This window comes from Fundulus heteroclitus, chromosome 16 (assembly GCF_011125445.2).
Source record: "Fundulus heteroclitus isolate FHET01 chromosome 16, MU-UCD_Fhet_4.1, whole genome shotgun sequence".
Classification (NCBI taxonomy): Eukaryota; Metazoa; Chordata; class Actinopteri; order Cyprinodontiformes; family Fundulidae; genus Fundulus; species Fundulus heteroclitus.
Window position 1 is genome coordinate 14,222,273 of NC_046376.1, and position 14,893 is coordinate 14,237,165.

The 14,893-nt window shown below is 37.7% G+C and overlaps 1 protein-coding gene across 2 annotated transcripts in view; it reads right to left on the minus strand.

Annotated features, from left to right (window-relative positions):
- Positions 1–771: 771 nt before the first annotated feature.
- The window catches only part of elfn1a (extracellular leucine-rich repeat and fibronectin type III domain containing 1a), a 118,836-nt gene continuing 104,714 nt past the window's right edge, over positions 772–14,893 (minus strand). For both annotated transcript variants that reach the window (XM_012850179.3, XM_036148216.1), the window contains one exon: positions 772–6,453. In XM_012850179.3, coding sequence (XP_012705633.1) covers positions 3,699–6,068 — 2,370 coding nt within the window. In that variant the 5' untranslated portion in view covers positions 6,069–6,453 and the 3' untranslated portion in view covers positions 772–3,698. The remainder of the gene's footprint in view (positions 6,454–14,893) is intronic.

A 14,893-nucleotide genomic window follows, 5' to 3' on the forward strand; every position in this document is an offset into this window, starting at 1 on the left:
AGTTTTCAGACCTGCCTGATCTGTCAGATGAACACATTGTATTGTATGTATCTTAAGCACAAGAGATACTAATAGAAATCACAATAATTATATTCAAATAGAGAGCTTTAAAAATCAAATTAATTTATTCAAACTTTTTATTTTTTACTTTGGTGGCATGGTGTTGCATTGGTTAGCTCTGGGGCCAAGTCACCATAGTCCCTGCTTTCATCCACTGAAAACATATTGGATTGGTTTTGACTAGGTTAATTTTACCTAATACAACCTTTTTTTCCTCCCGCCTCTTTGATGTCACCATCCTTCACTACTTAAAATGGATATTAAAAAAACAAAGATATAAATGTTTTTTTTTTACATTGGGATCAAGCAGAAACAATATCCATGTTGAAAAGAAAAGAGAATGAGTTGAACTTATATATATATATATATATATATATATATATATATATATATATATATATATATATATATATATAGATATATATATATATATAGATAGATAGATAGATAGCCTTTTAAAATAGGATTTCAAAAACATGACATTTGGAAAGGATGCAGCAACAAAATCTATGAGTTTTAGTCAATATTCAAAAATATCCTCCTCGACTGAAATTTTCCAGACTAAAAAAGAAAAGGAAAAAAAAGTCAATATGATGGAAGTTTGATAAAATGTTCTTGTTTTAGATTGTAATCAAATTATTTGCTATACCATGTGTTTTTAATATATTTGAACCGATGATCATTTAAAATGATTAAACACATTTATACATGTTGATATTGTAACAATTTATCATACAAGAAACAGAGAATATGTTCATTACATGTTAACAATGTAATGAATCATCATGAGCCTTGTTGGAATAAAATATATAAACATCTTACAAACAAAAAGCTCGAAATAATATATTTAACTTAAAAAAAGAATAAAACACGATTTACAAATTCACAGCCATTAAGTCAGAGGATTCAGTTTCACATTCGAAAACTATACTTTAGCGTGTTGATGTCTGCCTAGTACTTATCTTTCATAATATACAAAATTATATAACAGCCTAAGCAGATAAAATTCACATTAAACCTCTCAGCAAGCAACAAGGCCCATCTGAAGAAAACAAACTATGTTTGTTCATTTATATGATCACACATTATGCAAGATAGCAGGCTAGAAGGAATACTGAAGCAAAACAAAAAACAAAGTAAAACCCACAATTGTCAATAGCATGATTTAAAAATCCTCTTGAAAATACATGGAGAAAGCTGCCATAGACAGATCAGAATATGTATCTGTTACATTCATCTATCGGGCTCCCCTGCAGGGCAGCTTTCTGTCTACCTAGATAATGACAATGTACAGCTGCCTTCCCATTGGAGTGATTTAATAGCAGACTTTTAAACAAAATCCTGTTTCCCAATTTTTAATATTATGGGTAAAGATTATAGAAACAAAGAAATAAAGGTATATTGACCTACTACTGTATGCTAATTTGATCCCCAGATTAGGCAGGAAAATTGTAAACATTTTTAGCTTCTCTACTTTGGTACAAAAGATTGAAATGGCGGTTCATGGAACAGAAACATAGACTTTCACAACAGCGGGGTCTGTACTGCATTTTTGCCAGCAGGGACTCTTTCAGGATCCAACCAGTGAATACTGCACTTTGCGATTCAGAGAACTTAAAAACTGAATCCGTCTGAATCATGAAAAAGCAAATAAATAAATAAAAATAAGCTAAAATATAATAAAAAAAATCATTAAAAAAATATAACAGGTGAAGTGCTTTGAATGTATTTTAACACCAGAACCGCGAAGAGGTAATTTTAACTCCTGACACAATCTCAATTTTGTATAACACTCTGAAATTGAACCCTCTGTGTCTAATACTTTATGGCTTTTACTAAAATGTCTTTCTTTAACATTGCATCCATTATGGGATTGTGACATGAAAGAGAACACATTTGACCTTTTTATAGCAAGAACTGCCCCATCAGTCATTTTTACCCCACAGAAACAGTATCAAAACACAGTTCTCATTAAATTTGCCTCACTGACAATATAACGCTGTTCCCATATTTCCCATGTGTGAGTACAGGCAGAAAAAAAATGCTATTGGCCATAAGCTATTGGCACTAGTTTTGTTGATACTATTTAAAGGCTTAAAACGAGAACAAGATGTGTAAAAAGGTGTAACAAGTTTTGTTACTGCTCTCGAAAATTGGATGTCAGGATTTGAATGGAAAAGAAGTCGGTCTTTGTTTACGGAGAGCTTTGAATTGTTTATTTGGATGTTCCCTGGCATAAACCCACTGCAGAGAAGCTCATGGGTCGTCTTCTGGGGCTGCATGCCTGTTTCACATTCATAATTTCCTCTTTGAGCTCTGCACAATACTTGAATGCATTGTGTAGGTCTTTGGGACGCCACAAAATGCCTAATGCAATTAAAAGAGCCCGAACTCTGCAACAACCCACCATGTGGCAAGAAAACCTAACCACAAATACAAGACATATCTATGTTGGCTTTGTTTAACCAATGATTAAACATTTAGGAATCTGTTGTAGGTGTTGTGCTATTAAGATTAGATTTGGAGAAATCTAGAACCTAGTAAAGACTGGATCATTTATGTGCTGAACCCGTTGTGTATGTTTTAGTTTTACAGCACAAATTGTTGACCTATACAGTATATTGTTGGGTTATGAATGCAATAACTAACTGTTTGGAATGTGTGTAGTCTGAATTAATCTAATCTTCTCCACCATTTGTAATGCTTTATTTATAATTTTTTGTTTGTTTGTTTTTGGAATTCATCTTTAATTATTTGCTAAATTAATAAATACACAACAAAGATATTGGGCCTGGCATCAGAAACATTTTCTTTGGAGGATATTAGAGAAAAAAAATAGTATTTTTTAGTTACTGATTAAAAAACATGTGTCTGATCTAATTTAAGGTAGAATTAACAAATTGTCCAAATTGCTTTTCTCTGCTGTTCAAGTGGTATTCTCCCTGCAGTTTATAAAACTGTTAAAAGTGATCAAAATACTGTTTTTTAAATGAAATCTTTTTATGGCTATTTTTTTTTGGGGGAGGGGGGGAGGGGTCCTAGAAATAGGGAAGATAACTCTGACAGTTCTGAGGAGTACTGGAATTATTGCGGTTCTGGAGCTAAAGTTAGGCTTCAACATAAATGTATTCAAAATGGAAAGTGGACAGTTTGATAAACCTGATTCATCTACTAATACTTCACCATTTACACAGCAAACATTTCAAATATAGAAACCCAGATCTGTACACAGTTTTCAATTAAATATATGCAAGGAGGAAGAAAAAGTGTTCTGCTTGTGTGGGTCCCGATAGTTCCTCAAAAAATTTAAAAGTTTCAGTTTCTTCATATAGTAGTTTCATATTACACAACAGCAAATCCACTGTCACAGGACTTGGCCATGCGATACCCAAAAAAACCTAATATCCATTGTAACATATATATAATTAATTTGCAATATATTTTTTCCCAGATGAATGCTTTAGATAATAAGAGAAGTTTCACAAATCCTCATCTCATCTTCTTCACAGTCAAAAGAGTGTGTAATACATGAGAAATTAGTTTATCATGGTAGAGAAGTATCCATTGACTCAGATGTCAAAAGATGTTCTTGTGTCTTTTTAGCAACAGAGGGTCCATTTTAAAAACACCTAGATGGATTATGATTTATGTTGAGCTGAAACGCCTTTCCAGTAGTCTAAAATATCATGCAGGTCCTCATCCTTCGCAAACTGAACTTTCTTACGCAGTGCATGGCCAGCAGCCATGTACTCTTCATCTTTATGTCGCTTGCGGTGGAGTCTGAATCGCTCCCAGATGCTGTGTGAAGGCTTGCAGTAGTACTCGGGACTAGAGGAGTAGCTTAGATTGTGATACTGAGAGGACATCTGGGCATAGGCCAAGTCTCTGGAGCGGGAGTGGGTGAGGGGTTCCAACAGCTTGTGGCTGTCAGGTCCTTCTAGCTCCTCTATCTGAGCATCGGGATACGAATGCCGGTGGTCACTATATTGGCGGATTTTATCTCCCTCAGCCCGTAAGATGGCTGCGGCAGGTGTTACTGTAATGATGCTCTCTCCTGTTGGGGAGGTTTTCTCTATGTACTTTGAGTCAGATCGATAAGGCCTTGGGCTTCGCATGGGCCCGCCTGTGGCAGTGCTGGGCCTCTTTGGCGAGACATCAGAGCTTCTATGCCTCTGAAGAGAGTGATGGTAGCTGTCCTTATACACTGGAGGAAGAAGGCCAGATTGACTTTGGGGGTGCTCTGATATTAGCAACAGTTGGGGCTCGGCTGTTGACACTGCTCCAGATTTAACCCCTTGAAAAGAGGTTGATTCCGACTTTAGGGCGTCTATACAGTTATTAATTATCTGATTGACTTTATCAACTTCTTTTGCAATTGTGGAAATCTCTGCCACTGATCCTTGACTGTTCCCCGCCATTCCCATATCACACTCCCTGCGCTCATGATGATCCATGCTCCGGACATCCATGTAGTTGCCCTTCATCATTTTGGGAGTGTCACTGATCTCCTGAAACTTGTACTGCTCCATTTCACTTGCAGATGGTAGGTACGGCATACGGGCCATGCTCTCTCCGGCCACCAGCTGCTTTTGTGACATACGAGAAATGGTCCCGCCTTCTAGTTCTTGTCCGTACTTGAGTTCCATTATATTTTTTTTCAGACTGACCGACTTCCTTTGCTTTTCATCTTGCTGACGCTTCCTCCGCAAGCAGTAATAGACGATTCCCAGAAAAATCACCATGCTAAAAAGGCAGCCCAAAATAGTCATAATATAGTGAGTAGCAGTTGCATTGTTTACAACTCTGTCTTTTCCATTCCAAGGGCCGGTGGAGACTGTTAGACATGTGTGGTTGTGTCTAAGAGAATTGCGTATTGAAGCAACACAGTAGGTGTAGTTGGTATGGGGTTTAAGGTTTTTAAGCTCAATATCTTCCTTGTTTTCTTTGAGGTTTTGAATTACTGTGAAAAAGCTGTTGTTGTAAAGGACCAGAATGTACATCTTCTTGTAGGGATGAGGAAGCTGAACTGTAATGGTGGCACCTGTGTTTGTTACTTCCTTCACTTTCATCAGAGGGGTTCCCTGCACATCATTTTCTGTCGTACTGATGGTTATGTCCTCTGGTTCTGTGCCTGAGGGACAGTCTTCCAGCCCACAGAGTGTTGAGTCAGGCGGTAGCGTTATGGACTCCATGGAGACAGTTGTAAATGGTGTCACGTTTTCTTCAGCAGTACAAACAGTAGTTAGCATGTGAAGTGCATTTCGGTACGCGGGGTTGTTAGGTTTCTGGCTCAATAAGCTGTAACCTGCGACGCCACGTGGAGAGTCACAGGCCATCCGCTCATTTGTCCGGTTTGGGAAAGTTGAAAGCCAATTCACAAATCCCAGCAACTCGCACGAGCAATTGAAAGGGTTTGTGTACAGCTCACAGGTGGTGAGCTTACTTAGACTGGTGAATGTGGATCCATCTAGTTGCTGAATGCGGTTCATGGAGAGATCAATGTTTTCTATGTTGGGGCATTCCCAAAAGGCATTAGGTGTCACAGTTTCAATCAAGTTCGCCTGGAGGTAGAGGTACTGCAGCTTTCCTAGACCCCGGAGAATCCCCTCTGTCAGGTTTCGTAACTTGTTGAAGCCCATTTGGAGAACTTGCAAGTTAAACTGAGCAGAAAAGGCTCCATCCTCTATGTATGAGATCTCATTCTTGGTCAGGTTCAGGTAGGTCAAGTTGGCAAAGCGACTGAGAGAGGAATAATGGATACTTTTGATTTTGTTTTCATTCAGACGAAGGTCAACAATGGTGTTATTGATATGCTGTGGGATGGCCTCATAAGGTGGTTGATTTTGGCTGCAAATTGCAAGCCATACAAAGCCCTTTTCACCCTCAATTAACCAGCAATCACCACTTACTCTGCCAATGTGAGTCAAACATACAATAGTTACAGACCAAAACAAGGCACTCATCACCATGCCTGATCTGCAGGCCATTTGTGCTTCTCTGAAAGTCATGTATAGAGCCAAAAAGAACAAAAGGGCTCAATCTTACAGCAGTGTCAGTACCTTGGTGTGATCCTGTTAGGGAATCAGCAGGATGTTCAACTGTTCTCAGAGCTGAAATAATTACTATTACTTGTCTTGTTTTTATTGATGGATATGTGACGATGCATATTGTCCCCATGTACCAATCAGAAAAAAAAAAATTGGCTATCTTCTTTCAGTTTTTCATCGAGATATGCATGTGGCAAAGTTGAGGCGATGTTCAAAAGGAGACTTCACCACCTCAGCTTGTGTTGAGCTTTTGTCCTCAGAGGCTACCATCATTAAACCGTCTCATCTTGGTGATTCTGACAGTTCTCTCCTTTATCTGTCTCTCTCATGCGCACAGATGAATAGCCTGTAAAATAAAAACAAGAGCACAAAGTGGATGATAAGCCTCAGTCATAACATATAAACCATATTCATGTTGATGGTAACATGTTACGTTTAAAAAAGGGAATTCATGTTTACTCATGTCTTTCTTATTTGCTCTTCACCAATTATTTTGTACACAGCTTAGGAAGTGTTTGCAGTCTCTGTGGCACACTGCTATTAAGGGAAACTGTTGGCCAATTACCACTTGACAGACTGAGGAAAGCAGGGTCCCTGTTTTCACACCATTAACCTGAGGACTGTCATGAGGGAGGTCCATGTTAAGAAGCCGTGTTAAATCACATACACAGCATCATGTGAAGTGACAGCTTGGATCAATGCATTTGGCATTTTTTCACTGGAAACCTTTTGCATAAATTAGAACCTCTTAAAGGATTGGATTATATAAAGGAGAGAAATCGTGTTCAAGGATCATTCATTTGATCTAAATGTTGTGCAATGGGATATGTTTGGAGACCCATAAATTCAGCATGTGCAAGCAGCGATTACAATACTAAAAACTACACAAACTACACAATGTAGTAAAAAAGTATTTGCCCCATGCAGATTTCTTCAGTTTTTTCTTTCAATAATACATTGAAAAAAAAGAGTAAATACAAAATGTAGTTTTAAATTTTTTAAGGGAAAAAGGGTAATCCAGACTGCCATTACTCTTTGTGGAATTGTAACATTTCCTAAACCTAATAAAAGATTGTGCCACCCCTGGCAGTGACGACTCCTCTTACATTGCTGTGAAGGGTTTTTGAGCATAGCACAGCATCTAAATCCGACTTAAGCCTGGACTTTTCTGGCGTAAAACAGAATCCATGACGTTTCTATCAGTTTGGACAAGTTGTCCTGGCTCTGAAAAAGCAAAGTGGTCCCACACTGTCACACCACAAGCCATGTTTGACTGTTGGTATGATGTTCTTTTTCTGATTTGCTTTGTGAGTTTTATCCTAGATGTGATGGAACACTTTCGAAACGCTTCAGTTTTGTCTCACCAGTCAAAAGGTTTCTAAACGTCTGAAGCAGGGCTGTCAAACTCCAGGGCCTGAGGGCCAGTGTCCTGCAATTTATATGTTTCTTTGCTTCAGCACTCCTGAGTCAAACAATCAGGACATAAGCAGGACTCTGGAGAGCTTGGCTGGATTCAAAAATGTCTAATTGGTGAGGACTCTTTAGCAAATTGGAGGTGTGCCATCGTTCGCTATAAGTGCTGTCCGAATAGTGCAGTCAGTGACAAAGGAGGTAGGAAAATGAGCCTGCATGCTTCCTCTCATAGTTCTTTTAGCATAGGGAGCTCACAATGTCCCTTATTGGTGCTAACTAAGGAGCCATAAATAATCCCACAGTCCTTTGGCCATCTCCACCTTTGTTGTCTACAGCAAATAAGACCTGATAGACAGGGTAACAGTGTAACAGCAAAGTTTTAAATCAAAGGAAGCAATGAAATCACCAGCTGTGATGTGATGAAATATATTGTATTTATACATAAGTTAACCTTAAAAATTAAACTGATTATTTGTTTATGTTGTGCACATCGCTATTTAGTATAAAATGTGTATACACCATTTTCTGTAGAAAAAACAACAACAAAACTATTCATAAAATTAAAACAATAAAATGCATAAAATCTTCACCAGTATGTCAACTCTGTGGAAGAAGACAATAGCAAGCAATTAGACCGGTTACTGTTAGAACTAGAAAGTCTGTATTAGTGTTGTTGGGGAAACATCCTGCATTTTTTTTTTTGTAGCTGTTTTTCAGAAGGCTGTAGGCCCAGACGTGACTTGCATGGTCCAGGTGTTTGATTCTATAGGTTATACATAGGTTATATAGTAATCAGACCTTGGTGTAGCAAGTGAAATTTAACTCGGCTTTGAAACAAATGAGGTTATTAGCAGTTAGTTCACAACATCACAATGGGGGTATTTTCTAATTCACATAGTGCCAGCTTGGCTTTGATAGCTTTGTTCTTTTGATGAATAAGATCATCATTTAAAAACAACATTTTATGTTCACTGTTGGTACCTGTTTCTGAGATTGAAATTATTATTATTATTTTTTTTTATTTTATACACGCAAATGTGACCACAGAAGGAAAAACAACAGAAATCTGTATGGTGGCAAGTACATCTTTCACAACACTGTAGGTATGAAAGTATGTTCTGAATATCTGAATTAGTAACCATATTGGCTCAAAAATATCATTTACTAACATTTTAAGCAAGATTACATGCAATTTGTGTCAAAAATACACATCCTTTGTTGTAAAAAATAATATCAGGTGGTGAGCTTGAATCAGTGCTGTGTGGTTATGCAGCGCAACAGGCAAAGACAACATAAGACCAATATAAAATATTTCCTTCACAAATTGTACAAAGTGAATGCAGCTACAGCTAATCTCCTGTTATTGTTCTTGTTCTCTTAGTAGTACCGTTGCGTCACTGCAAAAAAGGTTGTTATGATGTTTAATTTGCATATTCTTTCTGTGGATCCAGCTTTGTCTTACTATCTAACATCCTGTGTGTTGAGGCCTTTTGTATAATTTAAATCTTAAATGAGTGTGTAAATGTTTCTCTAGTACCGTATATCTAAGTTGCCGCTCTGAGGAACTAGTTACCCATCCTGGGCATGCCCCACCTCCTACCCAATACTAGATAGCCACAAGCCCGCAACTACCCTGAACAAGCTTAAGGATGAATAAAAGGGATGGATAGACAGATAAGATGATTGCTTCCACAACTATATGCTTTTCCTCCTTCTCCTCCCCGTCTTTTCAGTTTTCAAATCTGTTAATGACTTTTTAATGAGTGCAGGCTTTCCAATCATGTTGAATGTTCAATTGACATAGTTAATGGCCACTGTTTGCACCATACTGTTACAGTATGGTGCAACAGTATGAATAACATATCTCTAAAGCCACAATATCAATATGTCAATTTCAGCTGTGATGCAATATCTGGTTTTGCCAGATGCTGTCAGTCATGATCATTACCATCATTCTTTGCAAAGCTAGCAGTAAAATGTCTGACTGCATTGAAAGATGTCTTTTAGAACCAATGTTCTACTGTCAGTGCTCAAAAGTATAATTGTGAGTTCTGACAGCAAGCATATTTTGTTACATCACAGTCATAATTGTGGCCTTCATAACAGCATTTAATAGCTCCGGGGTCAGTGCAGTGTTGTTTATAGGGAAACATAAAAAACAACTTCTTGTTGCACAGATCTCTGGTTGTGTTGAAAGACTACAATCACTAATAATTACATGTCATTTAAAGCAATCTGCTGCTTTGATTTTATCATGCAGGAAGGGATCTTTGTAGTTAACTGTAGACAAAATTACCTGCGTAAAAACTGATACACTTAATTGCTGCTGTGTTAGAGGAGTATGTCTGTATTATGTAATCACATCAAATACTTTCTGCTGATCAAACAACAATAGGTCATTAAGATATTTCAGATGTGTAAAAAATATAGTTTTACTTTTAGAAGACTCTTTGTGGGTGTATATGTGGTATATGTGACAAGATTCTTTTCTGCCACCTTCAGTGGCATTCAGATGTAGCCAAAATCTTTTCTGGGGAGGATTTGTACAGATAATTAAAGGAAGTTGTTCATTTAAGTCGTTCCATGGTAAATTATGCTAGATGAAATATTACAATGGATTTATTTTGTAACAACAGAATCAAGCAGCTAAAGTTTTCATGCAATAATTCCTAGCAGAAAGAAAATACTTTATTTCAAGTTAAAGGCAAAACTGCCACCGACGATCCAAATATCAATCTTTCTGTCATCTGACCTTTGTGGGCCTTTTAGCACAATAAAGTTACAAACATTGTTCTTTCAATTTGGTTGTTAAAGTTTTTGAAGTGAAGACTTTTGTTTCTGCCATTGACTGCAATCTGTAATTGTCTGTTACGAAGCCCGATGAGTGTTCAGTAGTTGATGCCTTGATCAAGGAAAATTCAAGTTACTGATACATTATTCGTAAACCTGAATCCACTGAAAATAACATCACATTGTCATTACTGACAGGTTAAGATAATATAATTAAATATCTCTTCATCAGTACACCTGTTAGTGGGTGGGACAAACAAGTAAATCTCAAAAATAGAATATCCAAGAAAATTTCAATATTATTTCTTACTCATTTCAGAATATGAAACTCATATATTATATGAACTCATCATACATAACATAAAATGCTCCAAGTATATACTATGTCTTGTTATTTTGATGACAATGGCTTACAGATAATTAGAACCAAATTCAGTGTGTTTCAGAAAATTAGAATATTATAACCAAGTAAATGTTAAACAAAAAAGTCAAGATTTTTAAAATGATGTTATTTCTTGGAATTCAAGATTTCAATTCAATTCAATTCAATTTTATTTATATAGCGCCAAATCATGAAACATGTCATCTCAAGGCACTTTACAAAGTCAAGTTCAATCATATTATACAGATTGGGTCAGATTATACAGATTGGTCAAAAATGTCCTATATAAGGAAACCAGTTGATTGCATCAAAGTCCCGACAAGCAGCAGTCACTCCTGGGGAACCGTAGAGCCACAGGGAGAGTCGTCTGCATTGTACATGGCTTTGCTGCAATCCCTCATACTGAGCAAGCATGAAGCGACAGTGGGAAGAAAAACCACCCATTAACGGGAAGGAAAAACCTCCGGCAGAACCGGGCTCAGTATGAACGGTCATCTGCCTCGACCGACTGGGGTTACAGAAGACAGAACAGAGACACAACAAGACAGACAAACAAGCACAGAAGCACACATTGATCTAGTAATCTGTTCTACATTAGATGGTAGTAGCGGGTGAGCCGTCTTCTCTGGATGATGTCACAGTTAACAGAACGCCAGACCAGGTGTACCTACTATGAAGAAAAAGAGAGAGAGCAAAAAGTTAAAAGCTGAAATGACGACAGTCATTTCAATGTAATACAATGCAAAACTGGAGAACAGTAGACTGAAGAACAGTAGAAATCAGTAGAGTGAGAAAATTAGACCCTGATGTCCTCCAGCAGCCTAGGCCTATCACAGCACAACTATAGAGATAGCTCAGGGTATGAGCCACTCTAACTATAAGCTTTGTCAAAAAGGAAAGTTTTAACATTAGTCTTAAAAATAGATAGGGTGTCTGCCTCACGGACCAAAACTGGGAGTTGGTTCCACAGGAGAGGAGCCTGATAGCTAAAGGATCTGCCTCCCATTCTACTTTTAGAGACTCTAGGAACCAGCAGCAGACCTGCAGTCTGAGAGCGAAGTGCTCTGTTAGGAACATACGGGGTAATCAGAGCTCTGATATATGGTGGAGCTTGATTATTAAGGGCTTTATACGTTAGAAGGAGAATTTTAAATTCTATTCTTGATTTAACAGGAAGCCAATGAAGGGAAGCTAAAATTGGAGAAATATGATCCCTCTTGTTGATTTTCATCAGAACTCTTGCCGCAGCATTTTGAATCAGCTGAAGACTTCGAACTGCATTTTGTGGACTTCCTGATAGTAAAGAATTACAATAGTCCAGCCTTGAAGTAACAAATGCATGGACTAGTTTTTCAGCATCACTCCTGGACAGAATGTTTCTAATTTTGGCGATATTCCGGAGGTGAAAAAAGGAAACTCTGGAAACCTGTTTAATATGGGATTTAAATGACATGTCTTGGTCGAAAACAACACCAAGATTTTTAACTTTATTACCAGAGGCCAAGTTAATGCCATCCAGATTAAGGGATTGATTAAGAACTTTATTTTTTGAAGACTCTGGCCCAAAGATTACAACTTCTGTCTTGTCAGAATTTAAATGCAGGAAATTTAAAGTCATCCAGCTTTTGATGTCATCAAGACATGACTGCAGTCGAAGTAACTGATTGGATTCATCAGGATTTATGGATAAATATAGCTGAGTGTCATCAGCATAACAGTGGAAATTAATCCCATGCTGTCTGATAATTTTGCCAATCGGAAGCATATATATAGTAAATAGAATTGGTCCAAGGACTGAACCCTGTGGTACTCCACAAGTGACCCTAGAGTTTGAGGAAGATTTATTATTAACATGAACAAACTGGAATCTGTCCGACAGATAAGATTTAAACCAGCCTAATGCTTTTCCCTTAATCCCTACAGTATGCTCAAGTCTTTGTAGGAGAATATTGTGATCAACTGTATCAAATGCAGCACTGAGATCTAACAGGACAAGTATAGACACAAGTCCATTATCTGAGGCCATGAGAATATCATTAGTGACCTTCACCAGAGCTGTTTCAGTGCTATGATGAGCTCTGAAGCCTGACTGAAACTCCTCAAGTAGGTCATTACTTTGTAAATGTTCACATAGTTGATTAGCAACTACTTTCTCAAGAATTTTAGATAAGAAAAGAAGATTAGATATAGGTCTGTAATTTACTAACTCATCTTGATCAAGAGATGGTTTCTTAAGTAAAGGTTTAATAACAGCTACTTTAAAAGCCTGTGGTACATATCCATTTACCAAGGATACATTAATCATGTCTAAAATAGGACCACTGATCAGAGGGAATACCTCCTTAAACAACTTGGTTGGGATTGGGTCTAACATACAGGTAGAAGGTTTAGATGAAGCTAAAATTTTAGATAGCTCAGAAAGCTCTACTGCTTTTAAACAGTTCAGACACTGCGCAGGTTCTAAGGATTCCTCCAATGCTGCCTCACTTACTGAGGATGAGGTAATCATGTTTGGGAGGATGCCAATTATTTTATTTTTAATGGAATCAATTTTATTTATGAAGAATCCCATAAAATCATTACTGCTAAGAGCTAAGGGAATGGATGGATCAACAGAGCTGTGGCTCTGAGTAAGTTTGGCAACTGTACTGAAGAGAAATCTAGGATTATTCTTATTCTCCTCAATTAATGATGAAAAATATGCTGCTCTAGCTCTGCGAAGGGTCTTGTTATACAACAATAGACTGTTCTTCCAGATTAGGTAGGATTCCTCTTGGTGTGTAGAGCGCCATTTTCTCTCCAATTTCCTAACATTGTGCTTCAAGGAACGCAGCTCTGAATTAAACCAAGGAGCCAGCTTCCTGTGAATAATCACCTTCTTTTTCAAGGGAGCTACATTGTCTAATGCAGAACGCAATGACGAAGTCATACCGTTTACAAAGACATCTATTTGTGAATTGGAAGAAACAACATTGCTGCTATCTGCAGGGCATTTCTGCAATACGGAGGATATTAAAAAGGGGACAGACTCTTTAAGTTTTGATACAGCATTATCCGATAAAGATCTACTATAATGGAACCCTCTTTTGGGGGTGGAGAATTCAGTTAGATTAAACTCAAATGTTATTAAAAAATGATCAGATAGGACAGGGTTGTGAGGAAATACTGTTAATTCTTCACAATCAATGCCATATGTCAGAACAAGGTCTAAAGTATGGAGCCGAGAGTGCGTCGGTTCATGCACATTTTGAGCAAAACCAATTGAATCTAGGATAGTTTTAAAGGCTACACTAAGGTTATCACATTCAGTGTCAACATGGATGTTAAAATCACCCACTATAATAGCCTTATCAGTATTTAACACCAAATCAGATAAGAAATCTGACAACTCATCCAAAAACTGAGTGTAAGGGCCTGGTGGACGATACAAAACAACAAACAGAAGAGGTTTTATTGCTTTGCAGCTTCGATGAGGGAAACTGAGGGTTAAATGTTCAAAAGAACTGTAGTTATTAATTGGCCTGGGACTAATTAATAAATCAGACTGAAAGATAGTTGCCACTCCTCCTCCTCTTCCCACAGATCTGGGAATGTGGAAATTTGAATAATTGGAGGGAGTTGACTCATTTATACTAACGTAGTCCTCTTGTAGCCAGGTTTCTGTGAGACAAAACAAATCAATCTGTTTATCAGAAATCAATTCATTAACTAACAAAGTCTTTGGAGGGAGAGACCTTATATTTAATAGACCACATTTAATTGTTTTATTTTTAGGTTCAAGGTGAACCGTATTGATTTTTATTAGGTTTTTATGATTTGTTCCTTTTAGATAAGTTTTTGATCTGTTAAGTTTTGGCCGTGGGAAAGACACCGTCTCAATAGGATAATGGATGGGTAACAGTACAGAAGCTGCAGAGAGGTGTGTTAAACTACGGCTCTGCTTCCTGGTCTGGACCCTGGATTGTCAGCATTTAGGAGGACTAATAAATCCGGCCAGATTTCTAGAAAGAAGAGCTGCACCATCCAAAGTAGGATGGATGCCGTCTCTCCGGATCAGACCAGGTTTTCCCCAGAAAGTTCTCCAGTTATCAATGTAGCCCACGTCGTTTTCAGGACACCACCTAGACAACCAGCGGTTGAATGATGACATGCGGCTAAACATGTCATCACTGGTCAAATCAGGCAGGGGACCAGAGAAAAT